Source organism: Phallusia mammillata, chromosome 1, assembly GCF_965637545.1.
Source record: "Phallusia mammillata chromosome 1, kaPhaMamm4.hap1.1, whole genome shotgun sequence".
NCBI classification, from domain to species: domain Eukaryota; kingdom Metazoa; phylum Chordata; class Ascidiacea; order Phlebobranchia; family Ascidiidae; genus Phallusia; species Phallusia mammillata.
Genome location: NC_137252.1, coordinates 2,270,496 through 2,289,269, shown reverse-complemented (window position 1 = coordinate 2,289,269; position 18,774 = coordinate 2,270,496). Strand labels below are relative to the sequence as shown.

At 38.3% G+C, this 18,774-nt stretch overlaps 3 protein-coding genes across 3 annotated transcripts; all 3 read left to right on the top strand.

The window, feature by feature from the left end:
• The first annotated feature begins 2,943 nt into the window (after positions 1 to 2,943).
• Positions 2,944 to 6,229, top strand: LOC145209315 (uncharacterized). The gene is made up of 3 exons (XM_080079589.1): positions 2,944 to 3,019; positions 3,289 to 5,605; positions 5,704 to 6,229. Exons 1-3 carry the CDS (start codon positions 2,944 to 2,946, stop codon positions 6,227 to 6,229), a joined length of 2,919 nt encoding a protein of 972 aa, XP_079935715.1.
• A 340-nt stretch (positions 6,230 to 6,569) lies between these two features.
• LOC145234410 (uncharacterized) lies at positions 6,570 to 11,212 on the top strand. Its single transcript, XM_080099148.1, has 5 exons — positions 6,570 to 6,723; positions 8,093 to 8,227; positions 9,460 to 9,604; positions 10,495 to 10,601; positions 10,953 to 11,212. The coding sequence occupies exons 1-5, from the start codon at positions 6,607 to 6,609 to the stop codon at positions 11,202 to 11,204; spliced, it is 756 nt and encodes a 251-aa protein (XP_079955274.1). The 5' UTR covers positions 6,570 to 6,606; the 3' UTR covers positions 11,205 to 11,212.
• A 1,932-nt stretch (positions 11,213 to 13,144) lies between these two features.
• LOC145209308 (putative adhesion G protein-coupled receptor E4P) lies at positions 13,145 to 16,856 on the top strand. The gene is made up of 6 exons (XM_080079574.1): positions 13,145 to 13,149; positions 13,375 to 13,577; positions 14,197 to 14,801; positions 15,102 to 15,333; positions 15,703 to 16,218; positions 16,696 to 16,856. The coding sequence occupies exons 1-6, from the start codon at positions 13,145 to 13,147 to the stop codon at positions 16,854 to 16,856; spliced, it is 1,722 nt and encodes a 573-aa protein (XP_079935700.1).
• Positions 16,857 to 18,774: the final 1,918 nt, after the last annotated feature.

Here is an 18,774-nt window from a genome sequence, read left to right as displayed (position 1 = left end):
TAATAAAGGGTTTGCCAGGAAACAAACATATAAATTTAAAACCAGTCTTAGCAATTTAAACTCAGAGTAACTGACTATCTTAGCCTACTGTTTGCCTTATTGCCTTTTGATGTGTGCTTTTGCAGCAAGTAATATGGTTGTAGTTCAGTTTGTTACCGGAAACGCAAGTATTTTAAAGGAAAATTCATTTTAAAAACACACAAAGGAAAAATGAATGGGTTTAGCATCGGCTCGACACTGTTGAATCACTAATTAAAACTATTTGATCCCAAATTGTTGAACACTAATAGAACGTGATATTTTTCCATGAGTTAGACTCAACGCTTTGCAATGATCTGTTGCAGTGGTTCCCAACCTTTCGTGGACGATGGCCCCCTTAAAGTATTAATTTTGGCCTTAAACAGGTCTAATAGAGTAATGACGTGATAACCTCACTATCAACAAATAGTGTGTGAAATAGTCGAATAAATTCGGGAATAAGTGAAAATGACTTTTAGTGGGTGTTTCTTGTAAATCTACACCCGTGGCCCCCCGGAACATAGCTCGTGGACCCCCTGGGGGGCCATGGGCCCTGGTTGGGAACCACTGATCCGTTGCCTGCCCCGCGGGGTCATGGGTTAAAATAAAGAAAAAGAATGTGCGCAACGAGCTGTTGTCTGCTCAGTGGGATTTAAAAATGTAAAGGAACATTCCAAACTTGGCCTGAAATGTAAAGAAAAACCCTAAGTTTGCTGAAACGCGATTCGCGCTCTTGTACCTGAATAGGTAGACGTTGATACGTTGAGATTTCCAAAGAATTCAGATGTAAATTTACTCGCGTATGTTGATATGTCATAGTTCTTAAGCAAACTTACGGCGTTTAGTCCTCGATATGAAGACACCATGCAGTAGAGACTATGTGTCAAAATGTTCCAACCCGAGTAATTTGGCCATAACCTTGAGAAACAATTCCAACCAGCGAAGGGAAATTCCCAACGGTTTGGTCGGTAAAGTGGTTGATGGTTTGGTCACGATGAACTTGACGCAGATTGAGCAAGAGCGGTGTGAATTATATGACGTACTGGAAGCTGTTGTACACAGCTGTGCTTTTGTTGTATAAAAAAGCTATATAATGCAGAAGGTGTTTGGCATGTTATTGATTAGGTTCATAACCCTGAACACAATTACGATTTGCAAATTACCTTCTACGATAATTTGTTAGTTTAGAAAAGTAGAAAGTCGACACTGTTGTTGGTTATATAAGAATGGGTTTGTCACAAATAAGTATACTTTACGTTTTAGCCGGTCACTGGCCCTTTATGGTGGCAGTTGTTCATGTCTAAAAAATCCGTGAACAGTTTTAGGCATATCAGTATCAACGGATAAACACGTAGAAAACAATTTTTAAATTTGTAAAACTTGTAAATAAACGGTGATCGTCGATGACCATGCTGCCTGTTGAAAGATCAGATACTGTTCAGTTCAAACACTCTTAGTATAAAAAACATTCAGGATTCCTTTTTAAGATTGCAGCCATACACACTACTTAAATAGGAAGTCATATTATCTTAATACACCACCTAAACCCGACTTTCTCACCGATGATGATTTATCATTGCTGATCAGCTGTTGATGTAAAGGCATGTGTAATGGCTTCCTCTTATGTGTCAAACGCTTCTTGAAATAAATGGTTTAAAAGCACTTTGCATTGCAGTGTCACTCACAAGGTGCGCTGATGTTAACCTTTGTACGGATTTGTCTTGGTTGTGGCAGAAAAGCCTTACCTTGACACCTTCGCAACAAACAAAAACAACGATGATTTGTCTGGTCACTCAGTTGTGCAGGATAACAAAAGATTTATTTTGGACGCCTGACGTATCGGCAAACTATTCAGTTACACAAAAACAATATAATGTAAGGGTGAATTATTATCATTAATTGTCAATTGGTTGCCCAATGGTGGTCTCGTATAAACAAGTTTCACTTAACCAATGGGAGCAAATCAACTGGTCAAAAAGATAGGGCAGGAAGAGTGTAATATCCCTTCCGCACTTAGCACCCATATGGGGCAGGAAATCGTCTAATCTGTCATTTTGAGCCAACTGCGGTTGTTGTGATGTAGAAAGGAAATTTAGACTAATATAATTTAGGTGTCCTAAATGTGGAAGCTTGTTTAAGGTGTCATCTTTAAATCAGTAGAAAACTAACAGTAGTCAAAAATAATTGTAATTGCAAATGCGGTTTTTAATCTGGGACAGCACAATTTGAATGCTGATTTAATTATTTTAGATCTGGACAAAACTAGCGTTTCGGAAAACGTCAGACAAGACAGTTGGAAGTATAACTTATTTGTGAACAGTTATGAGCACTTATGAACCCGAGAAAAAATTAAACGCGAATTACGCTATTCTGTATTTTCGATAAAAATTATTTTGTGGGCATTATTTAATCATATAAGTAACCTTACTTGCTATGCGTTGCAGATTAGTTAAAGTATTCTCCCCAGGTTATGCCTGAATAATTTGAAACTAGTAAAGCTTGATTGATGTGAGGGCAATGACGTTTGATCAACGACTTCCCTTCGCTTATGTCAAGCATTAGATGGTTTAGTATATTTTTGTGACTCGCGATTGCGGCAGTTTGTACAACGTTAACATTTTAGAGCTAGAGTGAAGCTTTTGTTGAATAACATAAAATAAAAAAAAGTCTAAAGTTTGTTACCGTATCAATCTATTCATGTTGTTTTTCGTTTGTTGTAAATAGCAATCACACAAGGTAAAAAGTAACAAAATTGTTAAATAACTGAGAACTTTAGTTATTGTTCACCATCAACAGCGATACTTTGCAATTATCCCCAAAACAGTGTAAAAGGTTTTGTAAACGGTGTGAATCGATAGGTAGCTTGAGCAGACAATATGTGCCTTCTTTTTTGTTTAGATTAATGAATAATTTAGCAGGTTAAATATGGTAAGGATTGTGCTATTGTTATCTTTTGTTCTGTTGATCAACAACTTTCCATCGTACGGGCTTGTCACTTATGGTAAGTAAATTTTGATTGTTCCTGTTAAACTTTTAAGAAATACAGGACGGTGAGTATGATACGGTATGGTCATAAAACGCAACACAGCTGGTGTAACAGATTTTTACCAAACGAAATATGATTTTGTTTATTGCAGTTCAATTTTACACCACTACGGTTTACTTGTTCGTTTAAAAGAAAGTGTAGTTGACGACTCCCTTTGAAAAAAAAAAACTAGTTTAAGTTTTTTGCACCCCCATGACTGTTAAGTGCCAAAACTGTTTTTACAGAGGAATGTCGGCATTGGTTGCAAACTTGCTACTACGGAGAGTTCGTGTGTGGTTGCCCAGCAACAAGACCTGACAACATTTCAACTACATTTGATGCGACTCAATGTGCGCCAGTCGGGAGATGCGAAGACAATAATGTAACTGCGACTTGCAATGCAAACCAATACCAATGCGGTTGTTTTCCAAGAGACCGTAATTGCACGTATGGGCTGGGATGTTATGAAAAGACACAAATATGTGATGGCATCTACGACTGTTTAGACGGAACAGACGAAATTAATTGCACTTGCCCAGTTAATGAGTTTCAATGCGTATGTTACGAGATTTCCGCATGTGTTGGTTTGCGTGGCTGTCTTCCAAGTTCGAACGTATGTGACAGGGTAGATGATTGCAAAGATTACAGCGATGAAGCCAACTGTCCTTGCTGGGAAGATCAATTTGAGTGCAAGTCTAAACAGTGCATCTCATTATCTTTAAAATGCAACGGGAAGTTTGACTGCGATGACAGCAGCGACGAAACCAATTGCACATGCAGTGGTGATCAAGTAATGTGCGGATGCATCTATGGTGATCAGATCTGTCCGACTACTGGGCAATGCATACCTAACACAACAGTGGCCGATGGTACACCGAACTGCATTGATCAAACCGATGAACCTTGCGACTATTATATAAAGACTTTTGGTTTAAGCTGCACACAGTTTTTTGTTAACTGCACCAGTAAAAAATCGTTGGAGAGATATTTGAAGTACCAAGTAAACAAATCTTCACGTTGTATTCAGCATCACAGACCGTGTGAAAGACACAAAGATAAAGTGTGTACTGATAATTACTGGATTTGCAACAGTCCCCAATGCCGACCACAGGACAGGCCTCCTTTATCATCACCTGTCTTTTATCAAAACCTTAACAATAACTATCAAATCGCTTTGGTTTCTTTTTGTCCATTTATAACACCAAGTGGCTACCACAATCATGCGAAACCGAGTTTCAAATGTCTTGGATATTGGTTAACATTTCCATGCAGCTTGCCACAAATCAATCTCTACGATCAAGACGCCCAGTGCACTGACAAATCTGATCTGTGTTTCGTCAACGGAGAATTCCGATGCTTCCTTTGCCTGGACAAGAGACTCGTTATCTCAAGGAATCAGGTGTGCGATGGCGTGATTGATTGCTACGACCTGTCAGATGAATGCTTATGCGAGAATCAGACGGTGTGCAAAGCTGTGCTTGGCGATTCCCAGTCAACTTGTCCACCAGGTCTTATGCACTGCTACAACCAAACAGATTGCCTTCCGATAGATTATGTGCTGTGCAACCAATCTGTGGTCTGCTTGGACTGGCTAAACACGAACTATTGTTATCCACAAATTGATGCTATAATATGCGCCAAGAGGGATACATTAGGTGTAGCATGCGATGGAAGACCTGAATGTTTAAGTGCTACTGATGAGTGCCATAATTGCCAATATCCACCAACATTCTGCAATGACACCCAATTTATGTCAGATGCAGCACAATACTGGGCATGTGATGGAACTCCAGGCAACTCCTACAACGAATCACTTTGTCCCAAACGCTATATTTGTAAAAATGGAGATTTGTCGAGCATTGACGTCATGAAAGTTTGCGATGGAAACTACGATTGTGACGATAAATCGGATGAGGCAAAGGATCGTTTTAAGGACACGAGGTTTTATTGTCTTACTGGGAATCCGCTATCAGTGCCCATTGCTGACAAGGAAGACGGAATCAAAGACTGCTCAGACGGCAGTGACGAATGTCCACATGTCAGCTCTCGTAACACTGTCTTCTCCAATCAGAAGGAAATGATCGCCAACCCTATTTTGAACGCGTTTATATGGTTTATGGGTATCCTTGGATTGATTGGGAATTTTATAGTGGCGGCAACCACTCTAAAAAAGACATATCTAAACTGGAATACCGACAATCGTGTAAATAAAAGCAATCAAATATTCATTGTTAACCTATCAGTTTCCGACATGTTAATGGGAATCTATTTACTTGCTGTTGCAGCCAAAAGTGCCCAGTTCTCTGGGAGTTATTGTTATTTTGATTCAGAATGGCGTTCAAGCACACAATGCTCGATCCTAGGTGCACTGTGTGTCATTTCATCTCAGACTTCGGCTTTAACCATGGCACTGATATCAGTCTACCGACTGGTGTCTGTGTGGAACCCATTTTTACTATGTCACTGGGACCTAAATGGATTTTATTGGGGTGTTTCTTCACTTGGTGTGTTGCTTTGGTCATTGCCATCGTTCCCACAATTGATTTTGCATCTGGTTACTTTGTAACAACAATCTGGTTTCCTAATTTCGTTCACAAACGTGATTTTGTTTCTTTTGAAGCTGCAATGCTTTTGGCACAACAAATGTCACCCACCAACAGCACAGTGCTATCATGGCATGAAGCTAAACAAGTCATCGACATTAACATGTCAGGGCGATCCATCAAGCGAGACTTTGGTTACTACGCCAAAACCAGCGTGTGTTTGCCAAGGCTCTTTGCTTCAGAAAGCCATGCAGCTTGGGGATACTCACTGTTTATCATCACATTAGATTTTGTCATGTTTATTTTCATGGTAGTCGCTTATATTCTTATTTATCGTCGCAGCAATCGCATGACCGAGGCAAAAAGCAATGATACGAGCGCCAAAATGCAAAAACGAATATCTAGATTGCTTCTGACCGATTTCTGTTGTTGGATTCCAATTTGCATGCTTAGTTTTTTGTCGCTTGGTGGTGTAGTTTTGTCGGACATCGTATATGTGCTTGCAGCTGCGGTTTTGCTTCCGATCAACAGCGCCCTCAACCCGTTGCTTTATTCATCTGTGATTGACCGCGCTTTGGAGAAATGTAAGAAAGCTGGTGTTGCTTCTGTGCGCCGGACGAATACCGAACTCGTTACTATGTAATCTTGTTTGCTTTATTTTTATGCGGAGACCGTTGTTTTCGTGTATTTTGACAATTAAAAGATATTCCGCACATAATAGGCCCATTGTTTTAAGCGAATCGGTACAGTGGTATATATTACAATCCCCCAACATTTAACATACTATTTTCTTTCTGCATTGTGCATTATAAGTATCTTTCGTTTGTAAATTGGCATAGATGATCTTTCTCGCCGATATTTAGCTTGTTTCTTTTTGATGCATATCTCACTCATAATAAATCGAAAGATTAATACATTTCTAAGTGAAATGCAGTGAGGAAGCAATGCAAGTATTGCCCGTTCAGTTGTTGGTGTATGTTGTTAGTCAGTTGATGTTGCTTTGCTACAAAGTTTGGAAATATGAAGGTTATAATGGCTGGTGTATCGAAAACCGGCACTAAATCATTGGCAGAGGCTTTTAAGATCCTAGGCTTTGTGGTCCATGACACGAAACAGCACTTCCTCTATCATCGACAGGTAAACTGCAAACCGTAAGTTCTGTTTTGTTTACCAACCATGATGACATTTTCGTGCATTATGACACCGCTCATCAAATGTTGTTTGTCGATTTCGTATGCTTACCAAATTTGAATGAAGTTCTGAAAGCAACAGTTATGCTTACCTTTACAACTATTTTAAGAAGTTTCCTACAGAAGTTTTGGGAATTCGCTGATAATGTAGGTTTAATTGTAATATTTGCAGCATTGTATGCACTAAGCAAGGACAACAGGGCATGTCCAGAGTATATGAGCTGTGTCCACAGGCTAAAGCGCCAAAATTTGGTCGGTTTATAGCAGTGGTTCTCAAAGTATGGGTCGCGACCCAAACATGGGTCGCGCAGGGTCAAAAAATGGGTCGCGTAATGGTGGTTCAATTCTGCCCAAGCGAACTATTACTGCATTAAGTAAACACAAACGAATTTACTTAGTGTAGTAGTAGAAAACTCCCTCACTCGACCACGTTGTACAGAAAAATGAACTAATCATTGCAAAATACTGACAATAGCCTTTCAATTTTACTGTTACGCACTTGGCGATTGTTACGTCATAGCACGGCAAATAAAAGGACAAGTTAATCATGCGAAAGTGAACGTGGAGATGTAACAGTTAGCGGTTGAGGATGAGGAAACGTTTTTAGATTTGGTATTCACTTCTATCAATGGTGCTGCAAAGCCACAATGTGTATTGTGTTATGTAGTATTGTCGAATCGAACTCGTTAAACCTGCAGCCATTTTGAAGTGGGCAGACTCCTATGCGGCGACGACGTGGCCTCGAAATTATTTTATGTTTGAGGCTTGGGTCGTGAGCTGTTCATAAAACTCAAATTGGGTCGCGGTCAAAAAAGTTTGAGAACCGCTGGTTTATAGCATTGCTGACCATTCACACTGACTACACAGTAACATACGACAATACCACAAACGGAACGTTGCACCATAGAAAAGCAGTAGTTTGACAACCAATTCAAAAACTATTCGTTAAATTCTAAACATACAAAGAATCTTAGCAAAAAAATACAAGCCTGTATATTAGTGCAAACGTTACTACGTTCCCACAGATTCTATTGCTATTGTAAGATAAAATTTAAAATGAACGCCACAAACTGATCGCAACTTTGTGCCATACAATAAAAAAATGGGGCGACGCGAATTTGCAGACAAAAAGCAACCAGTCGGTCATAAAAGAACAGTGGATACAGGCGCGTTTGTAGGTTCCCATTAATGTGTTGGCTTTCCCATTAATGTGTATATTTGCTGAGAATATCTAAAATCGTGAATGCTGTACCTAAATTTGAAGATTCATTTTCAAACACAGTTACACTAACAATATTTACGAAATTTGCATGTAGGTCTGGTATGACTTGATGGATGGAAAAGCCACGGTTGATGATATACGAAGATCGTATGAAGGGGTTGACGTTGTTATTGGGCTACCTGTGTACTTCTTCTGGAAGCAATTGTGCGATGCCTTCCCCGAGGCAAAGGTTGTATTGAAATAAAAAGTGAAATAAAGTTGGCTACAGATATTGAAGATTTTGCGAATAATTTATAATTAACAACTTTAAAAGAGATAAGCCTGACGATAGTCGGGGAGTTTGTAGGATTGTCCAGAATAACGAAAACACTATGTTTTAGTATTGGTATCACAGGTATTTCAAGCTAAAAGTCCTTTAACCGCCCATTCATGGTAAACATAACTTCATTAAAAACGAGCTTTTTCATTTATTGCTTGGGTACAAAAATTGAAAATGAAACTGACTCGAAATTTGAGAGAACTGTCTCAATTGCTAATAGGATCAGTCAGTAATTTAGAAAGTAGGAATATATATTTCCCCTAATAATGGTATCATCTGTTCCTTATTCAAATAAAAACATGTATTGAATAAGATTCTTTTTGAATAAGGAACTGATGATTCCATTATTAGGCGAAATATATATTCCCACTTTTTAATTTACTGACTGATTCTGTTAGCAATTAAGACAGTTCTCTTAAATTTCGAGTCTTTCAACAATTTGTACAGTTATCTTCCGTATGCATGGCGGCTGTTGGAGGTTCAGATATTGCCAACCCACGACATTTTCTACATCAAACTGACAATATCATATTAGTAGCAAAGGTGTGCTTGGAGGGTTCGAATCCCAGCGCAGGCTGTCACAGCTGTAACTAACAGCACTTTAATCAGCCTGTGTATATCTTAACTCTTGTGTCAATTTCGCTGTACACAGTATGGCTTTTTAAGTTCTAAACAAATCATCAATAAAGATAATGACAGAACAACAGGAAAAGATAAATGATGAAGAAAAAACAGAAAAAAACTGAATAATACCGGCATAAAACTAACGAAAATACTGAACAGGTGTTTCGTCCACCAGGTTGCATATTTAACAAATTTGTCGTTCAACTGGTGTTAAAGTAAACAGCAAATACAAGTTCTTGAAACAACAACTAGTATTTTGTTTACTTTAACACCAGTTGAACGACAAATTTGTTAAATAAAACTAACGAACGCTTAAGCACACGAAAGCTCTGGTGTGCAACAGGTACATCGCCACAATTAACGTGAAACTAAATAGTCAATGCGATTATTTTTGGCTGTGTGGCATGTGCGGCAATGTTTAGTAACCGGCTCGGTATAAAGCCTTTCGATGGGCTTGGTGTACTATGATTTGTTTACTAAAAACCTCTTTTCACTTTTTGATGGTTTCATTCCAACAGGTAGTGTTGTCAATGCGAGTGGCAGAGAGTTGGGTAAAGAGTTGGCTTCGTCAACTTGATGTTTGGGAAACGAACTATCTCCTCATTTGTTTCATGACATTTACACAAACCGGATGGAGCTACTTTCGATTTCACAGACGATTTTGTGAGTTGTGGTAATCTATTACTAAAAGTTTGTTGAGGTAATTGAATGGGATTATTAATCGTTCTATTCTGTGTCTTGACAAATAAAGCAGGGAGTCAAACCGGAACTGAACCCGAATGTGCGAACCGGTTTGAACGATTTATTGCATTTCACCGAAATCGAACTCGAACCGCCAAGTACGATTTTCTAAAAACTCGAACCGGAATTGAACCCTAAGATTTTGTTCGGCGCTGGACCCGAACCGAAACCCAACCAGTATAAAATGCAGCCTGTATTATATTTATGTTTTAGACAAAACAGCGCAGTGAATAATAAACGCGAGAAAGGAGCTATACCGGGCGAACTCTAACCGAAACCTGAACCCAAATAATAAACAGTTCAGCTCCCAGCATGTGCTTGGGAAACCAGATTGATTTGTTAAAATGGATAGATCTGACGTAATGTGAAACAAAACTCACAAAATGTTTCATTAAACCTGACCTATTAAAAGGGTTACATCGAATCACGCCGACTTCCCAAGCATCCTCGCATGGCAAATCAGAGGGCAAAAACTCTTGCATATTTGAGCTCTGCCCACTAGCTACACAGGCTCGGTGGTAAACCGGTCGAAAGAGAGTGGTTGGGTAAAACCTGATACTCTGCACATTGTTAAATATTCCAATGCCAGTATCCCGGGTTTCGAAACAATAGCTTGTCAGTACGTTTATATCAGCCTTAGTTGGCATCATTGTTATGTGTAGAGCTGTACACATGGCCAAAACAACACTGCGTCAACAGGGCCTAATGTCTCGGAGTTTGATCCATAAACATACAGAAAAAGACACTTCCAAGACAAAGACTTTGTCGTTAAAGCATTAGAATTCCTACAGCTCTACTTGTTTACGTTTTAGACTTACCCGTGCATTCCATTCACCCGATGGTTCCTTTTGGAAGTTGGAAGGCCAGTGAAGTTGTCCAACTGAACAGATTTCGACGCCACAACACCGATGTTATGACGGTAGGAACGTTAGCGCATGTTTTTGCAACATAACTGGCATGGGGTACCATGATACCTTCACTAATCACGACAAAGCTTATTAATTTTGCGTTTTCGCCAGCTAAGTCATCAATTTTAAACCGTAACTTAGTTTTTGTGGCAGCAATGCAACGATAGTTTTTCGCTTAAACGAGTGATTTATAAATTCACAAATAATGATTACTTGTGTAAGTTGGGCTGATCAGAAACATAAACTCATAATCTTAAGCAAATTCAAGCACATGGTAAAACTTACATCCAGCAACCTAATAAGTGATCTAGACAAAATTACCTTTAACCTTTTTTGACACATCCATCCTGTCTTGTACACAGAACTGCCCGCAAGAGAAGCTTTTGATATTCAAAGCTGAAGAAGGCTGGGAACCCTTGTGTGAGTTTTTAAAGCTTAAAGTCCCGTCCATTAATTTTCCGAGAAGAAATGTCGGTGCTACTTTGTTTGATCAATACATGAAGGACGATTCTGTGTTTCTGCAAATGAAAAAGGAACTGAGAAATAATTTTGTAGTTGGAATGTTTGTCATTGCATTCCTAGTTATGTTGCTTGTTTGTTCCAATAAATGGTAAATACCTTGCCTGATTTCAACATTTTACTATGAAAGTATGCGTTGAGCCGTTAATTTTATCTACACGTTTTTAAATAGCCCTGTAGTTACTTGCGAACAACGCCGGCAACTCGTCAGCAAATTTGACGAAAGCAATTTGGTTTCGAATAACCTATTGATGGTCAATACCTTTTTGGAAAAATATTCGCTTTTAAAAACTAACTTTGGGAAACTTTGTGAAAAGATGTAGCTGTAGCGTGTTTAATCATGATCCACCGATTTTGTGGTGCGGAGCCATTTCGGTTTGGTGATTGTTTTATCGCAATGTGTTGTTTCACCAAGCGAAATAAAATCAACTCAACGATTCACCGAATCTGGCAGTTTTAATTTAATTAAAATATATTTCCATTATCTTCAAACTGTTCATGTACATTGCACAACGAATCGCCATGACAACATAATACGTCTTGTATGACGCAGTTCCTCTAGGTGGTTTGTAAAAAATTTCCTGCAAATACAGTGACACGAAACATGTTCTCTCCTGGTACAACCGTTGGCTGGAGAATTTTAATCATTAACTGTTGACAGTTTGTGTTAGCATTATTCCATATCACATATCAGTATTGGACGTTGAAAGAAATTATGGCGACAAAGGTAATAAACGAGGGGAAAGTTATTTTCTGGAGTTTTCTAATTATGATGTAATTTAAAATCCCCACTAAGCAGTTGCAACAGATTTAGATTACATAAAATGTATACTATAGTAGGTTCAAAAAATAGATAAAAATTTAGTGTAACTGCTAATTAATCCAAAGGTACATGTAAGTTATTAAATTTTAGTTCGGTATGTTGCAAATAGTAGGAAAAATGATTGGCGCTAAACGACTTGTTTTGCTTTTGTTCCTGTGGCATGTATACGTCCCTGCTTTTGGTGAGTAAACATTAACAAATATACAGCTTAACTTAGTTGAAATTTGCCAATTCTTCTCCGTGAGATAAAAATGAAAAGATGTCAAACTGCATAACCAAAGTAATGTTGGATTTGTAAAAACGTCTATCTTTTGCAAATACAAGTTAATAATCTTGTGCAAATACAAGTTAGTGCTTATAACGTCTAGTTTATTTTGCATCAGTTTTGATTATTCTCGTCGGGTTCTACGAAATTGCTTATTCTCCCTTGATTAGATTTTTTTATCATGCAACAAAGGATGAAAATAATGTTTTGATATGGTTAGGTTTTTTAATGCCTGACACCGCATCTGTTGCACAACAACAAAATACATCGGTTTGTACCAATGGAACTGACCGTACATGCATTAGTAAGTTACATTTTGACCTATAGATGCTTTCTTTAAAGTAAAGATTAATCCATACATTTATTTGTTATTAGTTTGTGGCTATAAAGAAATATCCTGCGAAAACAAAACAAAAATCTTTGTGAAAAGGATGAATGTCACAAGAGGGTGGGATGCTTCTGGGTGAGTCAAATCATTTTATAAAGCTAGTTTATCTCTGATTAATAAGAAGCATCAGCCAGTATGATTAAAAAACAAGCACTTTATTTATTTTTAAATACAGGTTCAAACCAAGCGATCAAGTAAAACCAACAAAGCTGTTAAACTGATAATAGACGGTCGGTTGGAATCGCATGTATGAACGTAGTTTAGAAAAAACGATAAATCGACTGGGTTAAATTTCAAATAAATAGCTACGCAACGTATAAATGTTATAAGGAGCGAAACAGAGGAGGGGCACAATTCGTAAATCATGGCTGAACCGCCCTAGCTAGAACGTATTATTAAGCGTTATGCCAAAGAGGCTCACCAGAAAGCGAGGTTGGCACAATGCTGGCCATAAAGTAACTCTAGTAAAGTAACACTGCTCAATGCCACACACAACATCTGTTTTCGACTGTAACGTTAATTTTTATAAGAGCATTTTCGACTGTTTTTGGTTCTCAATATGAGGTACGACTACCAGCCAGTGCGATTAGTGGCTAAATGTTTTCTTTTAGAAAATGACATAACTCAACTTTACATGGTCTTTGTTACAATCTAAATTGCAAGAAAATCAGATGTTTGATAAGTATAACTAAGTCATCTTCAAAAAAAAACTAACGTAAAGCAAAGAAACAAAAAATAACAGGACGTTGTTGGAAATGTACAACTTTTGTGTTTATATCTTACAAACAGATGCGGTAACATTGGTCCAGATTCTCATCAATATCCTATTGACCAGATCGTAATCATGAAACACTGCCACGGTCAAAGTTCCTGCAGCTTAGACTCGGATGTGTGTCCGACATGTGACCTTGGACTTCTGCCAGGTGGCCTTGGAGTATTTATTCCTCCATATTCTTTCATTAATATAAGCTATAATTGCTCTCCTTTCGACGGTGAGTAGAGAAAAGGCGATTATAATGCTCACTGTTAGTTCAGATTTGAACTATAAATTCAAGCTTAATGAGAAGTTTGTCAAAAATCGTAATCCTATTTACTCAAAAAAATCTTCTTTGCCATGCATTATGTTTTTTTGATAGCTCTTTATGTTTCTGAACGAACAGCCGTAACTTTGCTGTCGGATAGTGGCAATTAAAAAATCGTCAACTTACCAAGTTGAACAACTGTTTTTAGAGTTTTACTTTTTATAAAAATTCTAGAGTAAGCGGAAAAGGGTGTTTTTCGATCTATAGATCAATTTTGAAAACGTTTTTTTACCTAGATTCAATAATTTTCGAACCGTTTCGGTTACTTTCAAGTTTTTATATCCAAAGAACTTATTTATTGACTACTTTCTGTAAGACAACTATACATGGACCTGATAGTTTTCGGTCTAAACAGAATTTGTTGCCAGAACCATGTGGAAATGTCTGATAAAACTAAAATATATCAGATATTACGTCGTGTCGGTGCTTAAATTTCCTTTTAATTTCGTTTTTAAATTTTCTATGTAGAAGATTTTTCTTTCCAGAAAAGGTTTTCTATAAAACAGAAATGAGTGTTTTTTTTACCTAGGTCCACCTTACATCACCCAATTGGAGATCGTCGAACACATTGATCGTTTTATTCTAAGTTTATCTGGTCTAGTCGCAATTTATGCGGATAATGTAACAAGATTGCAAAGATTTTCTGAATCCAGCGAAAGCCAGCTAAGCATAGACCAAGCCGACGTTAACAGCGTAGAGCGTGTTTCCAAGTCGGCTTTCGCAGTCGTTATAACCGTAATAGACTTTAATTCAAGTACGAAACAACATTTTGTCAACGACCCAGAAGAAGTGGCACCCGTTGGCTATGACGAGGTGCAAACGTTTGACGATCAACCGCTACTATCCATAATCGCCGGTAACCTGTCCGCCAGGAAGCCCGCTCAAGCCAAAGTAAGCTTTGCTCTACCGATTCCAGTCAGTGCGAGCATTCAACGTGACAACGCAGCAAAACAAGATCGCAAAACCAAATGGATTTGCGCGTTTGTTGATCCAAATACACACCTGTTTTCGACTAAAGGCTGCGAAACTGAGACAACAACTAATCAGTCGAAGGTTTCTTGTGTATGTGATCACACGACAGTGTTTGCAGTGCTCCTGGCAGTCGGCCCAGTTGTCCAGGTCGCTTCAGTCAAGGTAAGAAAAATTTAATATTTCTCATCGTACAACGTGAGTTACGTGTCCAATGCTACTGTACGTAAGTGCAATAATAAAAACAAAAAATTGTGCATCAAAAACCTACTGTTTACAAACTAAAATCAGGGTTTATGCTCCCTAATTTAGAATCTGAAATAATCAGGCTTTACTTGTTTCTTCTTGTTCCCAGGTTTTAATGACAAAAATCTCTTTTAAAATGGTAGTTATTTCGCAAGTGATGATTTTAGCAAAATGACGTTAGTATTTCGCGAAACCCAATAGAATTTTGTGTTGTTCCAGATCCTGTCTTACATCACCGAAAGCACAACGGTTTTGTTTCTCATCATTACTGTCATTACAATCGTCAACGTCCGCCACGCGATCGTGAACGACCGACTCTTTGTTCAAATCAACTTGTCACTGGCTCTCATGATCTTCCACGCAATCAATTTAATCCATGACGTCGCTATGACGTATCCACAACTGTGCGAGGCTCTGGCGGTTGCCATGCACTACTTCCTGCTGTCTTCAGGTAATTGACGTGACAAGGCAATCTAACCACAATAGATTAGACTAGCTTATAATGATATGAATCTTTTAAAACACACATGCACATGTAAATTTATATTTCCTACGCAAAATGGCATTGTCATACAATTGTTTTTTTTACGGCGCGATACAGGCTATAGGCAATCAATGTCCAACAACCCACCTTGCTCTCCTGATACAATAATTTGTTTTAACTGTAAATCCTTCAATAATTTTCTCACCAGTTTAAGGAGCCAAACATGACGCAAAACCACCTTCAGCATTATATAACTTATTAATTAACATGTTCACGGAAGTTTTGTCTCCTTAATTTGTGTATTCAAATAAGCTTACATTGAATATTGTTTAACAGTGTTCTGGATGTTGGTGGAGGGAATCACACTGGCCATGAAAACTTCGTCCAAGTCTCTTCAATTCAACGCGATCAACCCGACCAAGCTAAACGTCATCAGAGCTCTCGTCGGCTGGGGAATCCCCTTAATCATTACAGCAGCAGCTGCAGTTGTTGGTTTCGTCTTCACAGAGAATTACCTCACTCCAAGTGCGGTGAATCAAACAGCGTTGAACGCCTCCACGAACGACAATACCCTGCGTTGTTTCCTCTACCATCAGTCCCATCTCTTCTACTGGTCGGTGATTGGTCCAATCTCTCTCTGCATCCTCATCAACCTTCTCATTCTCGGCCACGTGGTCGTCTTCATTTCCCGCCTAAACGCCAACCAACCACGTCGAGGCCGCGTATGTCGTCCAAACGCGAATGATAAAATCACAAAAAAGATCAAGATTCTTGTGGTGGGCGACATCGCAAAGAAGTTGCTGCTGCTGACTCCTGTCATGGGAATCCCACTTGTGCTGGGAATATTTGTAGGTAACAACAATTGATCTCCATAAGCATATCGCTTGCAGTGTTGTGAACTGCTCACGTATTGTAGTCCACAAACACTGTGTGCTTAACAATGAAAGACGCTTAGTCCATAGCCAGCACATCTAAGATTTACTCAGGGAGCTTTTCTTCCCAAATATGAGGAAATCTATGCTGCGCATAAACTAGTGTGTGGCCACGTCGAGTAAATGTAATAATGCCTGCAGTGTTCCTCAGTGCCTTGAGGAAGCTTTTGTGTATGCCCAGGCATGAAAATGTATGCTACGCATAGGCTGGTGTGTGGCCACAGCGTGTTAATGAAACATTGCTTACAATTGTTTTCAACGAACACAGATACCTTGCGTACATGACAATATTATAATAGCAGTGGTGCAGTAATTGAAAACCACAAACACGCTACTTTTAGCAATGTGCCTGTTGACTTCTAATTTTGTTTTAAGTATCATCTTATTCTTGTTGCAGGGATAGGTTCAACTGCGAGCAACGAGTTCTTCATGTACATCAATGTGACGGTGAACGGATTGCAAGGTTTATTTATCTTCATCATCTACTGTGTGATGCAAGAAGAAGTTAGAGAAGCTGTGAAAAGAGCTTGGTCGCGGTTCCAATGCGGAAATGAATGAACAACACTTGCAAATGCAATAAACACTGACGATTGCAATACGGCTATATTCATACAACCGAATATTCACTATGATTGTCCTTAATGTCGCAAATGATTGGTTGCAACGAATAACATTTTATTTCTGTCAGCTTGGCAATATATGCGTGGTATATTTATGTTTGTGTGTGTGTTTAATGCGTATGTTTGTCTTTGATTTTTAAACATTAAAGAATTTTCAAAAAAAAGGCATGTAGGCTACTAGCACCAAAAACAAGACGTTTGATAGGTTCAATATAAAGAACGAAATGAGGCTGCAAACTTTACACGAATTAAGTCACTCAATAGAACAACATTTTGTGGTAAACATTGCTACTTTTGTTTGAAACAAAATGTAATTTGCCAACACAAATAACAACCAGGAACATTATACGTATACCCGGACTTACAATGGATTAATTTCTTATAGAATGGATTTCGAACACAGTTAACAAAACTGAACATTGCACTTGTTTCGCGTTCCGAATGGACTCAAGTTGCAAACTGCCAAGCCCTTGCAAATCTCATTACATAGCTACTAAAACTCCTACGGTTAAATTAAACTGCTCTGAATGTAACGCTACAATCTCCCACGGATTCTTTGAATGTGCCGCCAACGGTACGTATCTTGTATAAACTCATACCAGCCAAAATAGATTAGATTTAAGACCTTATGAAGAACTTGGTGATTTAACAAACTAGTTTTGTGGACAGTATAAGTCATTATTATCAGATAAAAAACAAACAATAGCATTAATCGTTTGAAGAGTTATGAAAACGATTACAGTGTCCTTGTTTTATCCTAACCACTAGGTAGGTTTTGTAACCGCCTTGTGTTCACGGGCGTTAGTTTCGTGGTAGAGCTACTAACAGCATACCACATTTGCCAGACGCACATTTGGCTAATTTTCGAAAGGTGGCGCAAAGAGCTAAATTATTTATTTAGCAGCTGAAAAGGGGTAGGTATAATATCTGTATTTGGAACATTTACATCAGAAACTAAGTTATATTTCTAGTCTTATTAAATTTTGAATGCTAATTCTGACCCTAATAGTCCTAACCGTGGGCATTTTAGGAGATATGTCTTTTAAATGGGTGAAATGCCCTTGGTGCCAACCATTAAAAATTAGCTTAATGTATGTCTGTCATGTGGTTTGGTAGTAGTAGCATTTCCTAGGTTTAACTTCTTTAATGAGGCAGGCAGCTCAATGGCTGACTCATTGTGTGCATAACACATTCAGGCATTGTCCACCCACTAAAGATAAACATGATCAAAACAAACATTCACAATTAGATTATTTTGTTTAACAACAGAACGTTTTGCTTTTAACAGACTCATCTTCAACAGTGGCAGCTATATTGCTGGCCTGTTTGTTTGTGATCTGCAATGTTGTGTGGTTCCTAATGTGGTGGAGAAATTGGAAAACTAAAGAAATGGGCTGTGCAGACCAAGCGTAGGTTGTGTTGTATCTTGATTTAAGCATATACTAAGGAACACAAAAGGCAACCATTTTTTTTGAATATTTTTTTTTTGAATTTTGAATACGAATAGAACTTGCTTGTTTTCCTATAAATCACTACAACAAAATTGCAGAATTAAATTTGAAACTTGTAGTGATTCCATGTCGCTATCAGTCAGACTCAACGCTTTACAAGTATCTGTTGCCTTCCTCGCGCGTTCATGGGCAAAAGCAAAACAGGTAAATAGCTATGGAATGCAAAAATGCTCTGCGACATTCTGTTTCTTGTTGGGTGGGATTTAGGGATGTGAAGGGACACGCTTAAATTGCCTTGAAATGTAATTATTTTTATTTTATTTTAGATGATCTCGTGTATATTCGTGTGTCATATTTCTTAAGCAAACTTACGGCATTTAGTCCTTAAAATAAAGGCACCGCCCA